General features: G+C 38.7%; 1 protein-coding gene across 1 annotated transcript in view; it reads right to left on the bottom strand.

Annotated features, from left to right (window-relative positions):
- The window catches only part of LOC309556020 (dynein axonemal heavy chain 5-like), a 468481-nt gene that overhangs the window by 236313 nt on the left and 205157 nt on the right, over positions 1 to 27011 (bottom strand). Inside the window, exons 44-49 of the mRNA XM_082258288.1 lie at positions 18884 to 19078; positions 16498 to 16632; positions 13842 to 14031; positions 11829 to 12046; positions 11385 to 11696; positions 1682 to 1771 (exon numbers count right to left, since the gene is read on the bottom strand). Coding sequence (XP_082114414.1) covers positions 1682 to 1771; positions 11385 to 11696; positions 11829 to 12046; positions 13842 to 14031; positions 16498 to 16632; positions 18884 to 19078 — 1140 coding nt within the window. The remainder of the gene's footprint in view (positions 1 to 1681; positions 1772 to 11384; positions 11697 to 11828; positions 12047 to 13841; positions 14032 to 16497; positions 16633 to 18883; positions 19079 to 27011) is intronic.

Raw genomic sequence — 27011 nt, 5'->3', positions numbered from 1 at the left:
TAGGATGCAAAATATTTTTTTGTGACACAAACAATAATGAAGACAAGAAAAAAAAAAATACTTGTGGTACATAAGTATTCACCCCTTTGATATGAAACCCCTAAATAAGATGTAGTCAAACCAATTAACTTCATAAGTCCCATAATTAGATGATCACATAAGGTCCACTTGTGTGCAATTAAAGTGTCACATGATCTCCTACATTATGTCAATACACATTTTCAGAATGGAGTTCTCCAAACAAGCCAGAGACAATGTTCTGGGGAAGTATAGATCAGGGTTAGATTATAAAGAAAAATCCAAACTTTGAATATCCCATGGAGTAACATTATTACAAAACAGAAAAAACATGGCTCCCCTACAAAACTAACAAGAGAAGGCTGTCCATCAAACTCACAGACTAAACAAGAAGGTCATTATTCAGGAAGGAAACCAAAACACCAACAATTTTGAAACATTGAAGGAGCTGCAATGATCCATAGTGGAGATGGGAATATCTGTCTATAGGACTACTTTAAGTTGTACCATCCACAGAGCAGGGCTTTTTGAAAGTGTTTCCTGGAAAAAGTAATTACTTAAAGAAAAAAATGTAAATACACATTTAGAGTATGCTAAAAAAAAAAACACATGGTAGACTCTCTAAACACAGATAAGAAGGTTCTCTGATTAAATGGAACTTAAACTAAACTTTATTTGGCCATCATAGAAAACACTATGTGTGGCACAAACCAAGCACTTCCCATCCCCCTGTGAACACTATGCCCACAGTTAAGCATGGTGGTGGCAGCATCATGTTGTGGGGATGCTATTCACTGAGAGGGACTAGAAATCTACCCAGGATTGAAGGAAAGATGGATGGTACTAAATACAGGACAATTCTTTAAGAAAGCGTTTTTTAGTCTGCTAGAGACTTGAGACTGGAATGGAGGTTCACCTTCCAGTAGGACAATGACCCTAAACATACTGTTAAAGCTACACTGGAGTGGTAGCCAAAGCCCAGGCCCCAATCCAGTTGAGAATCTGTGGCATGACTTAAAGTTTGTTGTACACCAACAGAATTCATCTGATGAAAGAGCTAGAACAGTTTTTCATCTAACCCCAGTGGCTGGATGTTCTAAGCTAATAGAGACATACCCCAAGAGACTTACAGCTGCAATTACAAAAATGGTGCTTCTACAAAGCATCAAATTTTACAGGCAATATTTATGCATGCTAAAGATTTTTTTTTCTTAATTATGGTTTGTGTCTCAATAAATGCATTTTGCACCTTCAAAGTGCATATGGTTATATATGGTTTAACACTCAAGGAATAACAAGCATTTGAAATGTCAAATCCAATAGATTAATGAAAGAAAAAGCCAACTATTCAGTCATAAAATAATATTGAAAATGAAAATGATTTAGCTGTAGTAGCTGTAGTTTTAGTCTATAGCAGACTAATTATGTGCAGGGTTATGGTCAAATTAAGTCTGGTATTATGTAGGTAGTTTTTATGCTAGCCCTTTGCTAACTCAGAATTCAATTGGGATAGCAGTAAATTCAGAGCTATTGATGTGCAATATTGTCAAACATATGGAAAACATTATAAGTGATTTGTGTGGCAGTAGTGCATAGCTAAGATGTATGTTCATATTTAGTTTGCAATCTTATGTGCACAGAAGAACCAACTTTATGCAATTACCTGGAGGAGATCAATTGCCTGCCTTATATACATACACTCCAATATCTGCATCTTTGGAGATACAGCCGTGAACACAAAATTAATTAAATCCTGCAAACAAAACACAACAGAAAATTGTTACATGAAGGCTTTCCAGTCGGATGTACATAATTCCCAGTGAAAGACATTCTTATTTTAAAAGTGTTGTACATTTTATTTATAAATTAAGCTAGCATCCAACTGCTATTTTGATTATTGGTGAATTAAAATGTATCTGAATAGTAAAGCTCATAGAAGTGGACATTTTACGCTTCATTATAACCTTTTATCACTATTAAGATTACAAAAAAAGATCACTGATAAAACACATTGGCAGATCAAAAAGTGATATACTTGGACCTTCTCTAAATTCTTATTCTACTCACAGATGTCTAATCCACTACTCCTCACAAAATTATTGCAAGTGCTATAGTGTTAAACATGAACAGCTTGCAGATAGAGTACCATACAACCAGCTACTTCATTATTCATCAAACAGCTGCACTTTTGATGCATTTTTATTAAGTGCTGTACAGTTAGTACAGTTTATATACTGTATAGGTTTTTTGAATTATGTCTTTCTATACAGATGACTCCCACACCCCTTATTTCTTGTAGTGGGGTAAAAATTGTAAAAAGTTAGCAGAAATCACCAATAACATCCTGATGTGGCTCCGCTTTAAACAACACACACAAAAAAGTTTTAGCTTAAGGTGAATAGTTGGAAAAAGAGAGACTATAGGGTCCATTTACTAAAGGTAAATAGGACTTTTACTTTGTAAGAGCGGTTAATATGAGCCTCCTGACCTGTCATAGCTGTCATAAGGTCCATATCAGAACGTTCATTCATCTGCCCATCCTACAGCCATTGGAGGGCTTTTCATTGCTGAAACCCTTAGTACAGATTCTATGAAAGAAGGGGGCGGAAGCGGAGAGCATAGTTGGCATTCTTGACGAGTGCCTGACAGATGACAGATTGAGCAGCCCATAATAAACCCTAAAGCACTGAAAGATTACCACTGTAAGGGTATGCAGGGGGCAGAAGATTGATTTAAACAAAGATGGTAGTCGCTAGCAGAAGGCTGAAGAAGTCGATAGCCCTGAGCGCTGACGTAACTCGTACAGGGGGGCAGAGCCGTACTGCGGACATCCCACCCTTCCATGGAAACATTGCTGTATCGCACTTGTATACTACAGCGTTTTGTGAGTACCCTGATTTTCAATTAAACTTCTGCCTGATCAAGTTATACAGAGAGCACTAGATTTCTTTGCTTTGTTCCCCTTTTTTCATCTATGGCCCTGTGATATGGATGGATGAGCTGTGCTGATCCCGGACCCTCTTGCTCATACCTTGTTGCTGAAAAATTATTACCCCTGTTAGGGGACTGCTTTGTCTGACCCTGGGTGGCACCTGGGTCAGACATTAAGGTGAGAGGCTTGCACTTCTGGTGGTGGATTTTCTCACAGTCACTGAGAAGTTTTGGTCACCTTTGTGTTGGAGGAGTCTTTTATCTAGAGATCACAGCACTTTATATACACGTGGATTTTTATATATGTTATTTCCGAAAGGACTTATTCAATATTCATGTCACGTATTTAATCACATGGACTTTTGTTGCAATATTTTGAGATTTAATATCTTTAATATTTTTCATATGCACTTTGTTTGATTTAGCGCAACACATATTATTTACTGACGCTAGCAGAAGGGACACTTCCCTTTCAATGCAAGTACTGTCCCTTGTGCTGAAAATAACTAAATTGAATCTTTCAATTCTGTTCATAGTCTTAGCAAAAATATAAACACCTCTAGCAACCAAGGTGTTCTCTATAAAGCTAATACAAAGATCAATGCAATGTTGATTTTCAGCTTGCTGGAATATATGTATTTGATCTACCATGATTAATGTTACCATTGCATAATGTTAGTAATATTACAGGGTCAGTGCACCTGGTGTACTGAAACCATTTATTTCAGTAAATGGTAAACAGCAGGGTGTAAAACCACCCACAGGTTTCTAACATCTCTAAGGGACTAAAATTAGAGACCTCCTCCAAACAGTCACAACAGATGTGTAGATCAGAGAATTCAAATGCAGAGATCTTGCAGCCAGCCAGCTCCCAACAGATGTAAGAAGCCAGTTGGTGGTTCAGGAGGCATGTAATTAAATATAACAGTTTTGGTTGGACTGACTTGTTTAGTGCAAAGAAAAGGAAAACAGGCACAATATGATATCATGTAAAATAAGCACAATATCTTTTTTGATATTTTTTCTCAGTTTTATAAAACAAATTTAAAGAATGTAACTATAAGACCAAATTACCAATATTCAAACAGAATATTCTTGGAATGGTATTTTTTTAAATTTATTTGGAACCATGAGATAAGATTGTTATCTTATCATGGTCTAACATAATATTACCTAGATCTATTAAATATATTTTGTGCCAAATAAGCAGTACAAAGCAACACTGTGAAGCTATATTAGTAATAAAACCATTAATACTATTTACTATTTGTGCTAATACTACTAAGAATATTAAAATAAATGTCCGATTGTTTTTAAGTGTTAAAGCAGTAATAAAACCAAAAGCACACATACATTTTATAGCAGCTTACCAATTTTTAGATCTGATGGCTGCATTTGTTTTCTTTTTAGTCTTTTTTTTTTTTTTAATCTGGTGATCCAGCCAGTAAGTCTGTTTTTCTAAAGAACAAGCTCTCTTGAAGATTGTATCAGTTTACAGGGATGAGACAATCCATTTACCACTGACAGGGGACCTACAATGGTCAGTTTTTTTTTATTCCTGTAAAATCTTTATCCCAAAAGGAAAAAAAAAACTGTTTGCTGTAACTGGGTATAAAGTGTGAGCTGGAGTTCAGCTTTAATTTGTTAGTGTATCCAGTACATTTAACAGTCCCCCCTCCTGGGCTGACAGTGCTGCTGTCTGCTGTGGTCCTTCATTCAGAGTGGGAGCGCTCTAATACAGGAGGTTTTTTACTTGCTAGATCGCAAAGTGAAAACAGAGGGAAAAAGCCTAAAAAAAGAAAACGAATGCAGCTACCACATCTAGTGATTTGTAAGCTGCAATTTATTACATTTTTGGTTTTGGATTTATTACTGCTTTAGTGTAATCGCAGCATGATTACCTTATAGTTTTAATACTATGAAAACTCCTACCAATCGACAATAGCAGCTGTGTAACTGTGTGAAGTAGTGACAACAACCATTCACAGTTCAATGGGAATGGAGCCCAATTAAGCTACAGAAGTTATATTCTAATAATAGTCTACCATGAACAGAGACTTCAGAGGAAATGTCACTGGGGCACAGAGGCTCAATAAATCACAGTAAGACCTTGGCAAGTATAAATTACATGTTGTGAAAATGTATTAGTGCATACAGTACCTCATTATGGAAATCTTACAATGGACACTGTGTAAGCTGCATAATCTTTTTTCATTTCAGATATATTGCAACTTCACTGTATAGTCATGGTTTAATACATACTGTGCTACCCGAGTAAAACATCTATAAAAAATACTTCAAGAGACACCATCAATTTGCCCATTCAGGGCATAGTGACAGTGCCTGCAGATAATTTACCCCTACAGGCAGTTATACTTACAGAACCACACTTTCACTTTGCCTACCCATACTAACAGAGCAGAGCGTCTGGGAATAAAAAAAACTGTTGACCTTCCCAATGTGAAAGTTCTTAGGCCAGACGGGCCAATCATCAGCCCTAAATACTATCACTTGCGGGCCTGACATCATCCCCATAAGATTTTAGACTAGCTGCACAAGAGCTTAGACATCCTGAGATGTTGCAGCTTGAATGGGAAGCAGCTCAACAATTTATTGTGCCCTCTTTGTATTGTCACATGTTTATTGTACTACACTCATATTTATTAGGTCCTCTGATATCTAACAAAATACTAGTCTTATAGAAATGTTTATCTACCTGTACATAATTATTAGGAACACATGAAACCTGTTTACACATGTAGAAAATGTTAGCTCCAACAAAAAGACTTTACTGTACGAAGGAAAAACATAAATTGCAATATTCCATAGTAACCATCTGGAAATATTCTCTAAAATGTAGTTTAAAATACCTAGGCATAGTTCTCCAAGCCCCTTTTTATCCAGAAAAATCCCAAAAAGTCCAAAGCATATTTGCTAGATAGACCCTGTACCACAATTATAAGCAATTTTTGAGAAATGAAGACACAGGTAGCTCTTACACAGGCATATTGAGCCTAATATCTGTTACCCTTTATCATTAGGAAGATTTTTCCCAATGCTGGTGAACATCAAACCCTATGGTTAATGAGGAATAATCAGTTTGCCTTGGCCCTTCTATTTAGATATTATATTAAGGCTCTTTGCTATCTTTTTTTAATAGTTACTATTTTTTGGCTAGGAATTTAAATATGTGTTAAAATGCTTATTTAATATAGAATGTGGCATTAATAGGTACTGCCTAATAAAACACATTTTAGCATATACTTAGGTCCATTTGGACACAGGCACAATTTTAGTTTTTTTTTCAGGTATTTACCAAAACATATTCAATATATAGTTATATAAAGGATATGGGCTAAAATGCACACTCTCAAGTTTAATTTGAGGGTATGTACAAATCGGAGGAGGGGTTACAGCTCTTAACCGCTTCCATACAGAGCAGTTAGACACCCTTCCTGCCCAGACCAATTTTCAGCTTTCAGCACTCTCACACTTTGAATGACAATTGCTCAGTCATGCTACACTGTAACCAAACAAAATTTTTATCATTTTTTTCACATAAATAGAGCTTTCTTTTGCTGGTATTTGATCACAACTGGGGTTTTTTTTTTTCGTGATATATGCAAAAAAAAGAGCAAAAATTTTGAAAAAAAAACACTTTTTTTAGTTTCAATTATAAAATTTTGCAAAAAATTAAATTTTCTTCATACATTTGGGCCAAAATGTATACTGCTACATGTCTCTGGTAAAATTAACCCAAATTAGTGTATATTATTTAGTCTGTGTGAAAGTTATTGAGTCTAGAAGCTATGGTACCAATTACTGAAAATTGATCACACCAGATGTACTGACGGCCTATCTCCATTCTTGAGGCCCTGAAATGTCAGGACAGTACAAATACTGCCCAAATGACCCCTTTTTGTAAAGTAGACGGTCCAAGGTATCTAGTAAGAGGCATGGTGGGTTTTTTGAAGTTGTAATTTTTTCCCACAATTCTTGGGAAAATGAAGAAAAATTTTTTTTTTCTTTTTTTTCCCACAAAGTTGCCAATTTATAAGCTATTTCTAACACATAGCATGTACACAGCAAAAATTACACCCAAAAATACATTCTGCTACTCCTTCCGAGTATGGCGATACCACATGTGTGAGACTTTTACACAGCCTGGCCACAAAAAGAGACTCCACGTCCAAGAAGCACCTTCAGGCGTTCTACGAGCATAAATACACATAAAACTTTATTACTACCTATCACACTTTTCAAGGCCCTAGAGCACCAATACAATGGAAAAGTCCACAAAATGACCCCATTTTGGAAAGCAAACACTCCAACGTATATTCTATGAGGCATTATGGGTCGTTTGAACATATCATTTTTTCCACAGGTTTTTGGAAAATGTGGGAAAAAAATGAAAACTTTTCTTTTTTACACAAAGTTGTCAATTTATAGGATATTCCTAACACATAGCATGTACATAGCAAAAATGACACCCCAAAATGCATTCTGCCACTCCTCCTGAGTATGGCAATACCACATGTGTGAGACTTTTTCACAGCCTAGCCATATAGAGGGGCCTAACATCCAAGGCGCACCATCATGCATCCTAGCCACTTGCCTAGGCCTATTTTTGACATTTGGTGTTTACAAGCTAAAATCAGTTGTTTTGCTAGAAAACTGCTTAGAACCCCCAAACATTATATATTTTTTTTTAGCAGAGACCCTAGAGAATAAAATGGAGATTATTGCAATATTTTTTATCACACCGTATTTGCGCAGCGGTCTTCCAAACGCAATTTTTTGGGGGAAAATTCACTTTTTTTAATTAAAAAATAAGAAACCAGTAAAGTTAGCCCAATTTTTTTCCATAATGTGAAAGATAATGTTACGCCGAGTAAATAGATACCCAACATGTCATGTTTCAAAATTGCGCACGTTCACTGAATGGCGACAAACTTTGGTACTTAAAAATCCCCATAGGCGACAATTTAAAAATGTCTACAGGTTGCCATCTTTGAGTTACAGAGGAGGTCTAGTGCTCAAATTATTCCCCTTGCTCTAACGATCGCGGCGATACCTCACATGTGTGGTTTGAACACCGTTTACATATGTGGGTGGGGTTTCTGTATGCGTTCGCTTCTGCGCGCGAGCTCACGGGGACAGGGCACTTTAATTTATTTTATTTTATTTATTATTTTTTATTTTTACACCGTTTAAAAAAAAAAAAATGATAATTTTTATTTCTATTAAAAGAAATGTAAACATTCCTCGTAATAGAAATAGGCACGACAGGACCTCTTTTTTGTGAGATCTGGGGTCAAAAAGTCCTCAGATCTCACAAGTACACTAAAAGATAGAAAAAAAAAAAATTATTATATAAAATTAAAAAAAAAAAAAAGGACCTTTAAACCGGTTGCTAGGCAACAACATTTTCCGTAGCTCCGGTCCTCCAAGACCATAGAGTCAAGTGAGGGCAAGCTTGCCCTCACTCGACATCCTGTCTGTGAGGATCTGGGACCGGATCATTTTCCCCGCTGCCGGCGGGTCCGGTAAGCGGGGAAAAGGACCGGAACGTGGCGGGAGGGGGGGGGGGGCGCCTCTTCCGCCATCCCGGAAGGGTGATCCTATGGCGAATCCGCCGCTGGGACCACCCTTATCGGAAAGCCAACCGTCCACCGTTTAAAAAAATACCAGGGTTATGGCAGCTATCTGCTGCCATAACACCGGTATTTAGGTTTAAACGGAGGACGTATATAAACCTTTTTGGACTTGGACATGGTGGCTGTATGAAGGGTGATAGGTACTCGGGTACTTTGTTGGGCAGGTGACAGGTACTCTGGTACTGATGAGCAGGTGGCAGGTACTCGAGTACTCCGATAGGCAGGTGACAGGTACTCGGATACTCTGATGGGCAGGTGACAGGCAGGTGATAAGTACTGATGAGTAGTACTGATACTGATAGGTGATACTGTACTGATGGGTACTGATGATCAGTACTGATACGTGATAGGTGCTGATGAGTACTGATGAGTAGTGATGGGTATTGATGAGCAGGCGGCAAGTACTCGGGTACTTCAGGCGTCAGGTACTCTGATGAGCAGGTGGAAGGTACTCGGGTACACTGATGGGTAGGTGACAGGTACTCAGGTACTCTGATGACGGGTACTCCGTTGACAGGTACTCAAAGTACCCGAGTACCTGTCATCAGAGTACCCGAGTACCTGTCATCAGAGTACCCGTCATCAGAGTACCCGAGTACCTGTCATCAGAGTATCCGAGTACTCGTCATCAGAGTACCCGAGTACCCGTCATCAGAGTACCCGAGTACCCATCATCAGAGTACCCGAGTACCCGTCATCAGAGTACCCGAGTACCCGTCATCAGAGTACCCGAGTACCTGTCATCAGAGTACCCGAATACCTGTCACCAGCCCATCAGAGTACCCGAGTACCTGTCATCTGAGTACCTGATGGGCTGGTGACAGGTACTCGGGTACTTTGATGGGCTAGTGACAGGTGCTCTTTATTGGGGGGGGGCAATCAGTGTGTTTGGGGTGCACTATGATTGGTAACTAGCTGTTACCACACTCTCTTCCTCACACAGGATCAGTGTGTGAGGAGGAGAACACGGTGACAGCTAGTTACCGTGTTCTCTGTTGACATTTGTGACCGGCTGTGATTGGACACAGCCGGTCACGTGGTAAAGAGCCAATTTCATTGGCTCTTTACCTAGATCGGGGATCGACTCTGTCCGAGGGACGAGCCTCGTCCCCGATCGCTGCTCTGCGCGCCCCCGGGGGCACGCATTGCAGAGAGAACGAGCGGCTCGTGCTGGAGCCGCTCATGTGATCGGCTGTGATTGACACAGCCGATCACGTGGTAAACAGCCAATTTCTATTGGCTGTTTACCTTGATCAGGGATGGGCTATGTCCGAGGGACGAGCCTCACCCCCGATCGCCGCACTGTGCGCCCCCGGGGGCGCGCAGTAGAGGGGAGATCCGGGCGACGTCATATGACGGCGGCCCGGATCCTCACAACCACTTTGCCGACGTCATATTACATGACTCGGTATGGAAGTGGTTAAGAATAGCAATTCCTCCTTTTTCAAGGGACCAAAAGTAATTGGACAATTGAATCAAAGCTGTATCATGGCCAGGTGTGGGCTTCTCTTTCATTATTTCTTCATAAATTAAACAGGTAAAAGGTCTGTTCATTGAGGATGTTACAGAAGACAGGAACCAGATGAATTCTGCAGGGTTTAGAGATATACTGTCACCCAAGATTCAGCCAAATGCAGCAAAGTTGATTAGAAGGCACTTCACAGTACAGATGGACAATGATCCAAAACACACTGCAAACGCCACACAGGAAAATAAGTGGAATATGCTGAAATGGCTGAGTCAATCACCTGGTCTCAACCCAACTGAGCATGCATTTCACTTTCTGAAGGCAAAACTAAAAGCAGAAAGGTCCATAAACAAAGAACAACCTGAGACAGCTGCAGTTAGAGCCTGGCAAAGCATCAGAAAGGAGGAAACCCAGTCTTTGGTAATGTCCATGTGTTCCAGACTTCAGGCAGTCATTGTCAGTGAAGGATTCCCAACAAAATATTAAAAATGAACATTTTATTTATGATTATATTCATTTGTCCACTTACATTTGAGCCCCTGAAAATGGGGGGACTGTGTATAAAATGATAAAATGGTTGCAGTTCCTAAAATGTGTACTTGATATTTATGTTCAACCCCTTGAATTAAAGCTGAAAGTCTGCACTCCAAATTCATTTGGATTGTTTCCTTTTTAATTTTATTCTGGTGGCATACAGAGCCAAAAGTATAAAAAATGTGCCTGTGTCCAAATATATGGACCTAACTGTAGCACAACGCATATTGCTATTATTATTGCTGTTTTTTTGTTTGTTTTTTTTGTTTTTAAGTTTCCTTTTTAAAATGTGGAGTTCAATGTTTTACTTTAAAAGGCTAAAAGTTCCAAGGCAAAAAAGATGTAAAAAAAGAAAAAAGGCTTTGGTGTGTGAACCCCATGCAGGGAAAAGCAAAGAGTACTCTCAAAGCTAAACTTCAGGCAGATTTGAAAGAAACAAGCACCTGAACTAGACCTGGTATCAGCCTTTTGCAGACCTTGTACAGCAGAGTTCAGACTGGGGGAAAGAGAAACAGCACATGAAGCCAATCATTTGTGCTTTAGTGCAACAGGCATTCAGATCAAAGGATATAGCAGAATGACTATAAGAGCGCTTCAATCTGTTGCTTCTCTTTTCAATGTCCTCTCAGAGTAAGGAGGAGAACTGTAAGTGTTACTGAAATGTGTGAACCTCAAATCCTACCACTTTTCTCTAAATAGATAGAGTGGAAAAAATAATAAAAGATGCCTTTGCAGGAGTAATTTTCTGTGAGCAGAAACATTTAAGGATTATATACCTGAAAGATACTGTCGAAACAGTTCCATAATACATCTTGCTGACTAACAGAAAGGGTCTTCAACCAGGCCTTCAGGACAGGTCTCCAGTCCAGCACAGAAGAACTCATAAAGACCATGCCATTGCGGGATACAGTGGCTGGAGAGGCATTGTCAATGTTGTGTGGTTCAAATACAATTTTACAATTAGGTGCCATTGGAATACGATCGCCGTTAGCCAATGTAAGCGTTTTGTTGTCATCTAAAACAGAATTCAAATTTTCAATCCATATTGCATCAACAGGTCCATCTAAGACTATCCATATGTGCTCTCCCTGAAACATGCCAAAAAAAACATATCTTTAGATTAAAAAGCCTGAGAATAGAGGTCTTCAAGTGGATACTAACACAAATATACATGCAGTGCTCTAGAAAAGAAAACAACAAAATTGGTTTCCGATACCTACCTTTTTTGCTTTCAAGGTTTTTCTCCACAAAGTTGAAAATATGCCATCTGTCCAGTCATTTGTGGCCACATCAAGGGTGCCAAACATCTGGGAGGCAGTGATAGCTTTAGGGTTCATTCTCATCTCTTTGTGAGGAGCGCCACAATCAGTCATTGCTTTCATGAGGACATTTATACATTTGGTTTTCCCTGCACCACTAGGTCCAAGTGTCATCATTCCTTAAAAACAAAATTCAAGGTTGTACTTACAGTACATGGTAACCTCAGATAATCCTAAATATATTGTAAATATACCCAAGTTGAAACCAAAGATTAAAAACATTAAATTACAGTATATAAAAAGTGATCTATGAAAAAATTTTGATTGCCAAAAAATGTACTCTTCTCGCTATACATTTAGAAATCTGTATTATTTTAAAAAGAGGATATATAATAAGTTACATTGTACTGTGGATATTTTCATTTGAAACAGCTTGATTGTTAAGCAGGTGTTAGCAAACATTGTTTTCTCTTGAACAGCATTTTAAAAAGTAATGTATTTCTATAATATACTACCAGTTTCCTTACGCTTTTTTGTTTACAGCACAAATCCTTTTACTTGCCAACAGCAGAAATATTCTTTAGCTATTGATGAAAGATAGCAACTATCCACTCTCAAGATATTAACAGTTCTTGACATTACAGCTGTTATGCTTTTTTTAACCAGCATTCTGAAGACCTGGTGCCCTTCATCTAGCATGAAAATATACAGTATATGTCCAAATCATTCTATAAAAATATAATACATTCTTTTGTGTTTATAACAATAGAAGATTACATACAATATAGAAACCTTGTGCTTTAGGTTATCTACAAGGACACCATACCTCGGCCTCTATTATTTTCTACTACTAATCAAGATCCAACATTAGCAAGATCTACTCTAAGAACCTCTGATTTTTCAAACAATATACATTCAGGGCCAAAATTGTTCCAAATTACATTTCAGGGCTGCTCTAAACCATAAAATACTTTCTATAAAGAATTGTGATCAGGCAATAATGACCCTGTCTAGCTGTGAGCACCCAAGTGCCACCTGCCAAAATGATTGGTCTGTCATAATTAGCCTTAATATTCGTATGCAGGCAAGCTGCCCTATATCCCTTTGTCTATGCAATTTTAGACCTAAAAATACTGTATGTGATGTTATCTGAAAGTTCATCATTTACTTTTGAGAAGTTATCAGTGTCATTAAAAACAATAAAACAGAAGGCTTGGTTTACTTGGTTTATAAAGTATGCTGAACATAAAAGCAATATATTCTCACCATAAAATCATGCCTATCAGCAAATCTAACCGTTATTTAACCCTATTTTTAAAAACTGTGAAATGCACTCATCAAGAGTGCATGACTATGACAGCCCTTTCCACCCAGTATAGCTTCTATAAATACAAATTGATTTATGAATAAAGGACAAGTGGCTGAATGAATGGTCCACCCAATCTATTCAGAGATCCTGTTTTATTCATAGAAGCTATAGTATGTCCCCTATGAATAGAAGAGGTAGACAGAAAGGACAAGCAAGGTTAGGCAACATTGATGAGTACCCAACGCAGTTCCCTCAGCTCTATTAAAACCCACCATACTGGAAGATTACAGTGGCAGGTGTAAGTGGGGCATTAAAGTAGGATCATTTCAAGGAATGCTGAAGCCAGCAGCTCAAGGAACACAACAGATTCATAGCAAGTAATGTCCCTTGTGCTGATTTTTTTAAAATTAAACTTAGCCTTTAATATCAGGCTTAACTGGACAAAAATGCCAACCCTTTTGGCTGGTAAATCAACTCCTTTATTTGTATTTCATCTGTGGATTCAGCTGTTTTCCTGGAGTTCAGCTTTAGCATAGATTAAATACATGGTATACATATTTTGCATCATATTGCCATAATAAAAACATAAATGTGATTTAGAGAAGACATGCAGGTGTTTTCAGCTGTTATGTTCCTCCTGCTCAGTGCTAGATTTGCATGCTTACCATGTCTCACTAGCTGTGTCTCATACAGCTGGATAAGTTTCAGAATCCAAGGAGGATGATGGATAAGGCCAGCTTCTTCTGTTTGTTTCTGTATGGCTGCTTCCAGCTCAGGATAACCAGCTTTATCCAGAGTTATTCCAGGGAACAAATCATTTATCAAACTCATAAACAATGGCTCATCTTCATCCACCTAGGAGCACAGTAACATTTTATTGTTTTAATGTGTATAATAGTTCTAACGTATGTTGTTTTTCCTGCTATTTTCAGTCTTTTAACATTATTTTATGAGAAAATGTTCTGTAAAATAGAACTATCATACAAACTGAAACAAAACATAAATATCAGTAATTTTTCACAACTCCGGATTTAAAAAATATATATAATTATGTGCCACAAAGATATCCAAGGATAGGCCTTTTTTTATATTTTTTTCTCTATAAACTGCAATTAGGATATTTTGAAATTTTATTTTTGTCACTCTACTGAAGCCAGATTAGTAAAAGTACAAACAGCACTTTGTATCATGTTAATGTATGAAGATGTTTACAAAGCTTTTGTGCTTTCTATATTTGCAGAGGTAATCATTCCCTAAGGTTCCTTCCTTTCCTTTTATAAAACTTACACCAAAAGGTAGCTATAGAGGTCAGGCAGATATCATACACAAACTTTGAAGCATAATATTTTATCTATGAGCATCTGGTGTCAGGATTCATGTTTTATAGAATGTAATTGTTCAGAAAAACCCATACTTGGTACAAATTGACTCGCATCATGTCTAAGAGGTCTTTCCATTCTGAACACCTGCTCAACAATTACTTTTTTGCAGGGTTAATGAATATATGGCATAGACCAAGCAAGACTAAATTTAAAGGGAACACACGAGCTAACAGTCTTTCAATGCAAGCTATTTTAACTGGTTTTGGCAATATGCTACCCGTTCATGATATAGGGATAACAATAGCAACTTCATTCTCTACCAGACCAATCTCAGATGGGCTTTTGTCTTTACAATCAGTTCAAAACAATATAGAGATCTTTCAGTATATTAGCATATACAGGATAAATATCTGTAGAAAGGGAAATAATGTGATGAAGGACAATGTGAAGGGCTTAAAAAATCGAAGACACTTCTGTAACTGTAGATCTAAGTATAGCTGGTGGGGCATGCAACACCGTGCTACAAAATAAGAGTAGGCCCAATGTTTCACTGTCATTCTAAGATGTGGTGTGTACTTAGTAGTAGACCTTTTGTCCTTTACATGCTATAATCTCTGTATTCATGCCAGACTGTACCCTAAAACCTAGTACACAAGAGCCAAATGTCAGCCAATTAGCCGGCTTCTGTTAAAGGCTCATGTCCAAAAAAGGTCTGCCAACTGGCTCCCGGTCAGCGCTCTCAGCCAATGGCTAAGAGCGCTGACTGGAGTGTTCTGCCGAGGGGGCCGTCCCCCTGTCAGAACACAACAGCACAGCAGGGGAGATTGTTGTACTAACATCAGATTGTTAGTACAGCGGCTCTGACCTGAGCTGTCAGTACAAAGCTTTAAGCCTGTGGCAGGTATGAATCATGCCTGTAGATGGTACATCTCCCTTGAGCTATCATTGGCCAGAAAATGATTATGCAATTTATCTTCTTGTCCCGCTACTGATGGACAATGTGGCTAAAATGTAACTATATATCCAACATGAATGGCAAAATCAAAATTCAAAGCCCTTCAGATCCAGAAAGGGAACAATAAAGTGGCAATGGCACTCTTACCTCTTGTAGGTAGCAAAAGAAAAATAGGAAGCCGACTTTAGGTGACCTCTTTTACAAAAGCAGGAGCATTTGGCAAGGAAGACTTCTGGAGACCCACTCCCTATATTACATCCAACATGCAAACATGCATCTGAAAACCCTTAAGTATTTTTGTAATTGCATGGAGAAGCAAAGTTTGTACTATGGTTTCATTTTCATTTAAAATGGTAAAACCATAACAACAAATGGCCATTGAGTTAAGTGAGATAATTGCCAAATAGATAAACGTTACAAAGGATTTAAATAGACTGTATAGCAACAATTACACTGAAGTGATTTCAGCATAAATTGTCTGTACAGGGAAAAAAATAGTGTAAGATAACTGTTTCAGGTTATTACGTTGACTCTCATGGATGTAAAATCCTGGAGATGAATTTTGCCTCAGGCATAGGTGACAACAGGGGATGGTTAACAATTATTTTTTTCTGTATAGTCCATAGTCATGAAGGAATGTTGTACATTGTAACTTCTAAATGTCATACTGAGGATCAATTCATTAGCCTAGCATTACAGTATGTTTTAGAGTAGTTTATAATTGATCAGGTAATTGTTTTTCATTAAGGCTAAATATTTTACTATAAATATACATTTAATCAGTATCTTACACATCTGTTAGCAATATAAATTGTAATGGTGACATTATTTTTTGTCTCTTGCTTCAAGTGCACATTCTGTATGTTCTCAAAGTTATTTTCTTATGTAACTTGCAAGCTGACATATGTCAAATGGGGAAAAACCTAAAATATTAACATGCAGGATCGTATCTAAAATAGTTATGTCACCCATTATGCCACCACCATGTCATTCAGCTGATTCACCATTTATTTAAATATCTACAAGAAAACCAGTGGAACATACAAGCTTTGACAGGTTCATGTCACGTAGAACTCTCATTACTACTGTCTTCTCTGGCTCTTCAGGATTGGATCTTTTCACTGCTCCTAGAGTTCTCAGGACAGAGAGGATATTCCTCAATCCAAAGTCATAATGAACCTGAAAATAAGAATAAGCAATAATGTATGTAAGATATGTACTAGGTTATATTTACTCAAAATGTACCTTGAACAAGTACACCTTTTGTAATCAGAGTCGGTAACAAGACCTGATCTTGCTGACAATAATACAAATTTATTTTCTTAATTATGCAATAATTTCCAATATTCGATGAGTGCATGGAGACCTAACAATTTACAAATATTTGTGATTATACTTGTCACAGCATGGCACATGCACCTTTGTTGTTGGCAAAATGTAGGCAAGCAAGAATATAAAACTGACACGAACAGTAAGTACAGTAAATTCTAAATACAAAACTTTTAATGAGCAATGGTTTTAGTCCATTATATTTTAGGCAAACCCACAAAATACCAAAGTTAAGTTAGCTTTAACCACGCAAGCACCAGGCCTATTTCTGACACTCGTTGTTTATAAGTTAAAATCAGTATTTTTTCCCTTGAAAATTACTTAGAACCCCCAAAGATTATATATATATATATATATATATATATATATATATATATATATATATATATATATATATATTTTAGCAGAGACCCTAGAGAATAAAATGGAGATCCTTGCAATACTTTATGTCACAACGTATTTGCGCAGCAGTCTTACAAATGCAATTTTTTTTTAAAAAATAAGAAAAAAAAAAGGAAAGTTAGCCCAATTTTTTTCTTTAATGTGAAAAATAATTTTACGCCAAGTAAATTGATACCTAACATGTCATTCTTCAGAATTGTGAAAGCTCGTGGAATGGCGACAAACGTTGGTACTTAAGCAACATTTTAAAAATGTCTACAAGTTACCAGTTTAGAGTTACAGAGGAGGTCTAGTGCTAGAATTATTGCTCTTGCTCCAACGATCAGGGCGATACCTCACATGTGTTGTTTGAACACCTTTTACATATGTGGGTGCGACTTGCATATGCGTTCGCTTCTGCGTGCGAGCTCCGAGGGATGGGGCACTTTAATTTTTTTTTCCATATTTATTTTACTTTTTATATTTTATTTTTACACACTGTCCCTTTAAAAAAATGTTTTAATCACTTTTATTCCTATTACAAGGAATGCAAACACCCATTGTAATAGAAATAAGCAGGACAGGTCATCTTTAATGTGAGATCTGTGGTCAAAAAGACCTCAGATTTCACATCTACACTTAAAAGCAACAAAAAAGAAAAAAAAAAAATGTCATTTTTTTTAATAAAAAAAAAAAAATTTGGCCTTTTAGACCGTTGCCCTCACTCGACTTCCTGCCCATCAAGCAAGTGGATCGGATCGTTTTCCCTGCTACCGACGGCTCTTGTAAGCAGGGAAAACAACCAGGAAGGGAGGGATGTGGGCACCCCTCTCGCCACCCAAAAGAGTGATCCCGTGGCGAATCCGCCACTTGGACCACTTTTATGTGAAAGAGGACCATTATCTGCTGCCATAACGTCAGTATTTAACGTCAAAGTAACGAGATAAATACACAGCGGATGGTCCGGAATTGGTTTATTTACTGATAGTCTGCAATTTCCTCACAAATGGCTTATACTGTAGCTAATATCCAGCCTAAACTTTTTTTGTATAGAACAGGGATGAGTGAAAGAATCAGTATAGGGGAACTGGAACTTTATTTACAAGCCTCCTGACAGCAGTTTAGGATGGATTAGGATGGAATCTGCAATAAAAAAACTTTTAGTGCCACCAGGAAGGGTTAGAATCTGTCTGGTATTTATTTCTCTCTGTGTTTTCATTGGAGCAGTTTACCCTTACTTCTAATTCTGGCTATACTCTTTATGTCAAGAAGTAGTATTGTCACCAGAACTAAGATTGAGGGGAAATCTCCTAAAGGAGAAAAAGGAGAGGTCCACACAAAACATGTTTTGACCAGGGTTATGTGATCAACAACTACAACAGAACGTTTGTATTCATACATTGCTTTGTGACTTGTCAAGTACAATTCATTACTCCAAAGAAACCCTATAACAAGAAAAGTATAGGCACCCCCATGGTGATCTCCTTTTAAAATTGCTAGTTGACTGGCTGTTGTGGCATCAGCACTTCGAGTCACTGAACTGGAACATTTAGAAATTCCTATTTGCATCCTTGCTCCAGATGAAAGTGTTAAAGCACTTTCAGCATGACAACCAAGCAACACAATTACAAGATTGAAATACATGGCAATCTTCATTCATGTTTCTTTCTAAATAGATTTCCTTTAGGATGGTATCATCATTTCTGCATGTTTCACCCACCTGTTTTGATAATTGTTCCTCACACAGCTTGTACAGGGTGTAAAATTTACGACTCAGAATTAGGTTGTCTCGGAAACCAGCACTGGCTAGCTTTACCCTCATAATGATAGCTCGATCTGGTACCATCATAGCCACTGTACGGAACTGAACTTTCAAATTCTCAGGAAGTTCTTGACGTCCTGCATAGCCTGGATTCTATAAAACAAAATACAGTTTTATAAACAAATGCATATCCTAAAATTAAAAAAAGGTGCCAAGTTGTAGCAAATGCATCAGATTTCAAAAGCAGGTCCTCATTACTCTATATACTTAAAAAAAATATATCCTAGCCAGTTTTTTACGACTATATATTATGTCAGTCATCAACCCTGAAGTTCCTCAGCATGTGCATGTGAGAAACTTACTGTAGGTGACAAATACAGTATACACTATCTATATAGCTTAGCACAGGATGTGTGTTACTGGCAGAATCACCAGGCGAAAGAGGGAAAAAAGGCCCTCAAACAGAAAACCAAAGTAGCCACCACATCCAAGTACTGGTAAGCTGTAATATAAATATATACACTATATTGCCACAAATGTTGGGACACCTGCCTTTACACGCACATGAGCTTTAATGGCATCCCAGTCTTAGTCCATAGGGTTCAATATTGAGTTTGCCACCCTTTGCAGCTATACTAGCTTCAACTCTTCTGGGAAGGCTGTCCACAATGTTTAAGAGTGTGTCTAAGGGAATGTTTGACCATTCTTCCAGAAGAGCATTTGTGAGGTCAGTCACTGATGTAGATGAGAAGGCCTGGCTCGCAGTCTCTACTCTAATTCATCCCAAAGGTGTTCTGTCTGGTTGAGGTCAGGACTCTGTACAGGCCAGTCAGGTTCGCTCATCCATGTCTTTATGGATCTTGTTTGTGCACTGATGTGCAGTCATGTTGGAACAGGAAGGGGCCATCTCGAAACTGTTCCCACAAAGTTGGGAGCATTAAATTGTCCAAAATGTCTTGGAATGCTGATGTCTTAAGAGTTCCCTTCACAGAAACCAAGTGGCCAAGCCCAACCTCTGAAAAACAACCCCACAACACCATAATCCCCCCTCCACCAAATGATTTAGACCAGTGCACAAAGCAAGGTCCATAAAGACATGCATGAGCAAGTTTGGGGTGGAGGAACCATTCCAGTAATCCATGTCCTTAGTCTGCTTGTCTTCAGCAAACCATTTGCTGGCTTTCTCGTGCATCATCTTTAGAAGAGGCTTACTTCTGGGACCACAGCCATGCAGACCCATTTGATGCAGTGTGTGGCTTATGGTCTGAGCAATGACAGGCTGACCCTCCACCCCTTCAACCTCTGCAGCAATACTGGCAGCACTCATACGTCTATTTCCTAAAGACAACCTCTGGATATGACGCTGAGCGCGTGCAATCAACTTCTTTGGTTGACCATGGCAAGGCCTGTTCTGAGTGGAACCTGTCCTGTCAAACCTCTGTATGGTCTTGGTCACCGTGCTGCAGCTCAGTTTCAGGGTCTTGGCAATCTTCTTATAGCCTAGGCCATCGTTATGTAGAGCAACAATTCTTTTTTTCATATCCTCAGAGAGTTCTTTGCCATGAAGTGTCATGTTGAACTTCCAGTGACCAGTATGAGAGAGTGAGAACGATAACACTAAATTTAACACACCTGCTCCCTATTCCCACCTGAGACCTTGTAACACTAACGAGTCACATGCCACCGGGGAGGGAAAATGGCTAATTGTGCCCAATTTGGACATTTTGACTTAGGGGTGTACTCACTTTTGTTGCCAGTGGTTTAGACATTAATGGCTGTGTGTTGAGTTATTTTGAGGGGACAAAAAATTTATACTGTTATACAAGCTGTACACTCACTACTTTACATTGTAGCAAATTGTAATTTCTTAATTGTTGTCACATGAAAAGATATCATTAAATATTTACAAAAATGTGAGGGGTGTACTCACTTTTGTGAGATACTGTGTATATATATATATATATATATATATATTGATTTTTATTTATTTTTTAGATATAGTACATTTTATTCTATGTACATTTGAATGTCCTTCCTATTCCATCTCTACCCAGTAAAATAATTGGAACAAGGAAGTAAACCCCTCAGTGATTGGCCAGGGCATATACAGTACATATTTATAACTCAATACATTACACTTAAAATGAACTACTAGAAACAACGTAACAGCAGCAGGCAAAAACAATAAATCCTGAGATTAGGGGAGACCTAGTGAGCACAGAAAACAAAATATGTTGACTAATGATGAAACGTTAGAAACATTGGGGTTAATTTACTAAAACTGGAGAGTGCAACATTTTGTGCAGCTGTGCATGATAACCAATCAGCGTCTAACTTCCGCTTGTTCAATTAAGCTTTGACAAAAACAGTTGAAAGCTGATTGGTTCTAGGCACAGCTGCCCAGATTTTGCACTCTCCAGTTTTAGTAAATCAACCCAATTGTCATTAAGAGCCCCAATTTAGTATATAGAAGACACATACATAGTACATAGTCATTTTATGACCATCAACCAAAGGCCAGAGAGATAAGGGGGGGTTTAAAATGTGGCAATTGTGACTTTTGTAATTATATTCTAGAAGGGTATGAGTTAAGATTATCTACAAGAAGGTACTCAAGTGTAAAGGATCTTTTAACTGCAATACTCGGAATGTAGGTGTGCTTGTGGAGCATTCTACTATTAGGACAGTGAGAAAATAGTTGTATTTGATATACTGTACAGTATGTACTTATCATCTGGGAGCTCCTGTAGCAAGACATTTTCCCTCTAAACACAACTATGTTAAACATTGACAAAATAAAATGTGGGCTATGTGGGGGTGATCAGTATAAAGGAATAATACAAAGGGAAAGTATATAGATTTGGGAGTTGGAAGTGACATATTGCCCTTGTTAAAGTGGAGATCCACCCAAAAGGGGAGCAGGTATCTAGTTTCGACAGGTACCCGCTCCCACCTTTGGTCAGACTGCCGAGGTGATCCAACCAGAAGTTCTCCTCTCTCCTTCCCTCCCTGCAAACTTCTGGGACACATCACAGATCCCAGAAGACTGCCTAACTATGCAGTGCGCACGCGGCTGTCACAGCTGGGTGCCCACAGTTGTAATGCTGGCACCAAGGAGAGGAGAGAAAGAGAATTGAGGGTTTGGGTGGCCACATAGCTGGATCCTGGGACTTTTTGTAGCTGCTGACATTTAATAAACACAAAAAAGACTGGTACTCCACTTTAAATATTAGTTTAAGCTTGAGCTCATTTTTTTTTTTATAGTAGGAAGAATTATAGTTTGACTTGAACAATGAACTGTATCCTTCACTCCACTTAGGTCTATAGTATCCAAGGTTCATAATAGTGTATGATACTTACTCTAGTATATAAAAATTATATTTTTTAACAATAATCTATTGTTTATGGTCATATGTGTATTGGATCTTCTGGGTAATATTGAATTAGGTATAGTAGTAGGTATAGTAGTAATGACATATAATTTAATCTATATGAAATGTAGTAACCGTTTGTTATTTTTGTGTGAATAACAATGAACATACAATTAGGATGCTTGATTGCTGTTTGATAGTAGTAGACCATTTGCAAACCTGAGTCTGACCTTTGTCTCTAGTTGGCTGTAAACACTAAAGTTACTATGGTAATGAGTACCGCAGCCTAAAAGGCCTGAGATGTAACGGGAGGAGTAGGGATGCAGACTTCAGGTGGCGACATGAGGATGCCACCTTGCCCATTAATCTCAATCTCATAAGAGGGTTGGCCACACAGAATCAAGAGACCTTTGAGACAGCCGGCAGAGGCCAGGGAAACTGGTTAGGTTTATGCTTTTCCCTACACTCCTTAGGATGGGTTTTATCATACACGCAATACATGGCTTTACTTTATGCATGCAATCGAGCAAAAACTTTTGGCGAGTATGTAAAAGACATGAGCTTCACTGAAGTGCAATACTGACTCTTTGAAGCCATTGACAGGTGGGATATATTACTGATTTACATGATTTAGGGACTCAATGAGGAAACACATTGCTGAGATCTCCTTCACTTATTAGTCTACAATCCATTGTATGAGGACATTAGTGGAGTGATATAAAGAGGTGGAGATTTGTACGTTGAACAGTGATTGCATCTGTTCAAGATTTTTGCTTCAATAGCATTACTGATAGCATGATGGATTTACATTGCAGCTGTAATATCAACCTGTAGGACTGACCACTGCCTATGGAGGAAATAATATTACACCTGTTTGCACTATATGTGAATATACTGCCAATTTGTATGTGGTGCTGATTATACCAACATTATATTGATGACATATACTATGAGGAAGAAATACCCCTCTGAATGAATGATGTGCACTTTTGAAGAGAATGATATTCATTCTTTCGTCAACATATTGCCCTTATAACGTTGATACTGATATATATGATGTTTCATGAGATATGAATTATAACCGTGTCAATTTGATAAACTGTATTGATGGATGATGTTATCTCATGGACATATATTTGAATACGGTATACAATTTATTTATTTTTGGATTAGCATGGATTGTAGGTCCATTGCAGTCTTTGCAGACAGGCTCTTTCTACTGAGCAGCAAAAAGCAAACAAAGCATCCCTGTGATGACCAATTACAGTGCCGACAAATATAAACAGAACTACTGTTTACATTCAAGAGCCTGCTCCTTCCTCTCAGAATGGAGAAAAGAGAGGAAGAAGGAATGAATGAATGAACAGATGCAATTCGATACACTTGCTTCCGATTGCAAGCAGTAGCAGATTTTTGGTGAGGGGTGTTGAGTGCGAAATTATTTCCCCTCTTCCTTTGCTCCCTCTCCTTTACATCTGATCTCCATCCTGTTTCAGTATGTGATTTGTATGGTAACTCTTCACCTCCCTTACTCTACAAATCTGCATATTATTATCATTATTATTATTATTCAGGATTTATATTGCGCCAACAGATTGCACAGTGCTTTACAATCTAAAGGGAGACAATACAGCACCAAAACAATTCACTACAAGAGGGTTAGGAGGGTCCTATTCCTGGTAACCTACAATCTAATAGGGAGGGGCAAGTGGAACAAAAGAACAAAAGGTTATAACTGAGGGATGAACTGATGGGAAAAATTAAAGATTCAGTTGTTAGCTGAAGGCAGGATAGGCTTCCTTTAGGAAATTAGTTTTCAAGGATAACCTAAAAAAAAGTAGGGGATAGTGGGACAGATTGGGGTAGGGAGTTCTGGGGGATGGGAGAGGCTCTGGAGAAGTCCTGGAGACAAGCATGGGAGGAAGGAACAAGGAAGGTAGAGAACATTAACCCCATGCTCTCCATAATCCCACTGTATGTTACATGTACATTAACTGTGTCACCTCCTTCTCCCTCCATCTATGACCAGTACATTTAATGATGTTCTGTACTCAGTGCACCATTTCCAAGCTATATGTTTATTAATTACCTCAAACAACTTTTCCAAAATATTGCAGTGAAAAACGTGATTGCCTTGGGATGTCTTCTTTAGAAATAAAAGGGGTCATTTGGGGTTTGTCACCTACACCAATTCACTACAACTAGAAGTATTTTATGGACCGAAGGCAATTTCCTAGTAAGTAGTGTTGAGCGAACACGGACTGTATTATTCGTGTTCGTACCGAATAATTGGATTTTTTGTACCCGAACACGGACACGGACACTTTACTGTATGTTCGGGTAAAAATCCGTGTTCGGTCGTTTTATTTCCGGGTTTTGCATGCTTTGGCGCTCTTTTCATGGCGGGCTTTCAACAGCCAATCAACAATCGTTTAACTGGTGTGCCTTAAGCCATCCCAGCCATGCCTGCAAATGTCTCAGTAGCTGTGATTGGCCGTCTGAAGCATGTGACCAAGTCTTTATAAGTTCGAGGCAGCCGCAGCGGCGTCATTATGCTGCTTAGATTCAGGGACAGAGCACACATCAACGTGCTGGCTGCTGATTAGGGAAAGATAGGCAGGAAAAAACCATTTGTGTCCGGATAGAATTGAGGGACAGGTCGGAGTGTTTAGGCAGGGCGAGTTGTAGGCATTTTAGGGATAGAGTCTGCTGAATTATAGGGTCAGTGTCTTCTACAAACTACAATCGATATTGCTGTGTGGGGGGTGGGGTGAATCTGCACTCAATCCTGATCTACGATCTCTTCTCAATCCTGTTAGGGACAGAGTCTGCTGAATTTTAGGGAAACTGTGTTCTACAAACTACAATCGATATTGCTGTGTGGTGTGGGATTGGAGATAGGCAGGTGTCAGTGATCCACATCCATTTTTCTGTGTGTGAGCTGCAGTGAACACAATCTTTTTGGGCTGCAGTGAACACAATCTTTTTGGGCTGCAGTGAACACAATCTTTTTGGGCTGCAGTGAACACAATCTTTTTGGGCTGCAGTGAACACAATCTTTTTGGGGTGCAGTGAACAAAATCTTTTTGGGGTGCAGTGAACACAATCCTTTTTGGTGTGCAGTGAACACAATCTTTGTGGGGTGCAGTGAACAAAATCCTTTGTGGGGTGCAGTGAACACAATCTTTTTGGGGTGCAGTGAACAAAATCCTTTTTGGGGTGCAGTGAACAACATCCTTTTTGGGGTGCAGTGAACACAATCTTTTTGGGGTGCAGTGAACAAAATCCTTTGTGGGGTGCAGTGAACACAATCTTTTTGGGGTGCAGTGAACACAATCTTTTTGGGGTGGAGTGAACAACATCCTTTTTGGGGTGCAGTGAACAAAATCCTTTTTGGGGTGCAGTGAACAAAATCATTTTTGGGGTGCAGTGAACACAATCTTTGTGGGGTGCAGTGAACACAATCTTTTTGGGGTGGAGTGAACAACATCCTTTTTGGGGTGCAGTGAACAACATCCTTTTTGGGGTGCAGTGAACACAATCTTTTTGGGGTGCAGTGAACACAATCTTTGTGGGGTACAGTGAACAGAATCTTTGTGGGGTGCAGTGAACACAATCTTTGGGGGGTACAGTGAACACAATCTTTGTGAGGTGCAGTGAACACAATCTTTGTGGGGTGCAGTGAACACAATCATTGTGGGGTGCAGTGAACTCAATCTTTGTGGGGTACAGTGAACACAATCTCATACTTCTGAAGGTTTGAGGGTGCTGCCTGTTCCATACTCCCCCTACTCCTCATCTAGCCTTTTAGGGGTACAAACAATAGTAATTGGGGCCTAGTGTGGTTGTGTACGTGTGATATACATACACTTTTTTGGGATCATATTTTCTATTCCGCTATTTAATCAAAAACCTTTGGGGATCAGTTAAATTGGGGGATAGTCTGTGTTGGTACGTGTGAGAGAGATCCACCTTTCCAAGTTGTTGGGGTTCATCTCATACTTCTGAAGGTTTGAGGGTGCTGCCTGTTCCATACTCCCCCTACTCCTAGCCTTTTAGGGGTACAAACAATAGTAATTGGGGCCTAGTGTGGTTGTGTACGTGTGATATACATACACTTTTTTGGGATCATATTTTCTATTCCGCTATTTAATCAAAAACCTTTGGGGATCAGTTAAATTGGGGGATAGTCTGTGTTGGTACGTGTGAGAGAGATCCACCTTTCCAAGTTGTTGGGGTTCATCTCATACTTCTGAAGGTTTGAGGGTGCTGCCTGTTCCATACTCCCCCTACTCCTAGCCTTTTAGGGGTACAAACAATAGTAATTGGGGCCTAGTGTGGTTGTGTACGTGTGATATACATACACTTTTTTGGGATCATATTTTCTATTCCGCTATTTAATCAAAAACCTTTGGGGATCAGTTAAATTGGGGGATAGTCTGTGTTGGTACGTGTGAGAGAGATCCACCTTTCCAAGTTGTTGGGGTTCATCTCATACTTCTGAAGGTTTGAGGGTGCTGCCTGTTCCATACTCCCCCCTACTCCTAGCCTTTTAGGGGTACAAACAATAGTAATTGGGGCCTAGTGTGGTTGTGTACGTGTGATATACATACACTTTTTTGGGATCATATTTTCTATTCCGCTATTTAATCAAAAACCTTTGGGGATCAGTTAAATTGGGGGATAGTCTGTGTTGGTACGTGTGAGAGAGATCC

The sequence above is a fragment of the Pelophylax lessonae genome (genome assembly GCF_965119305.1).
Source record: "Pelophylax lessonae genome assembly, chromosome: 5".
Taxonomy (NCBI): Eukaryota; Metazoa; Chordata; class Amphibia; order Anura; family Ranidae; genus Pelophylax; species Pelophylax lessonae.
The sequence above is the reverse complement of the archived record's forward strand: the minus strand, read 5'-3'. Positions and strand labels throughout refer to the sequence as shown.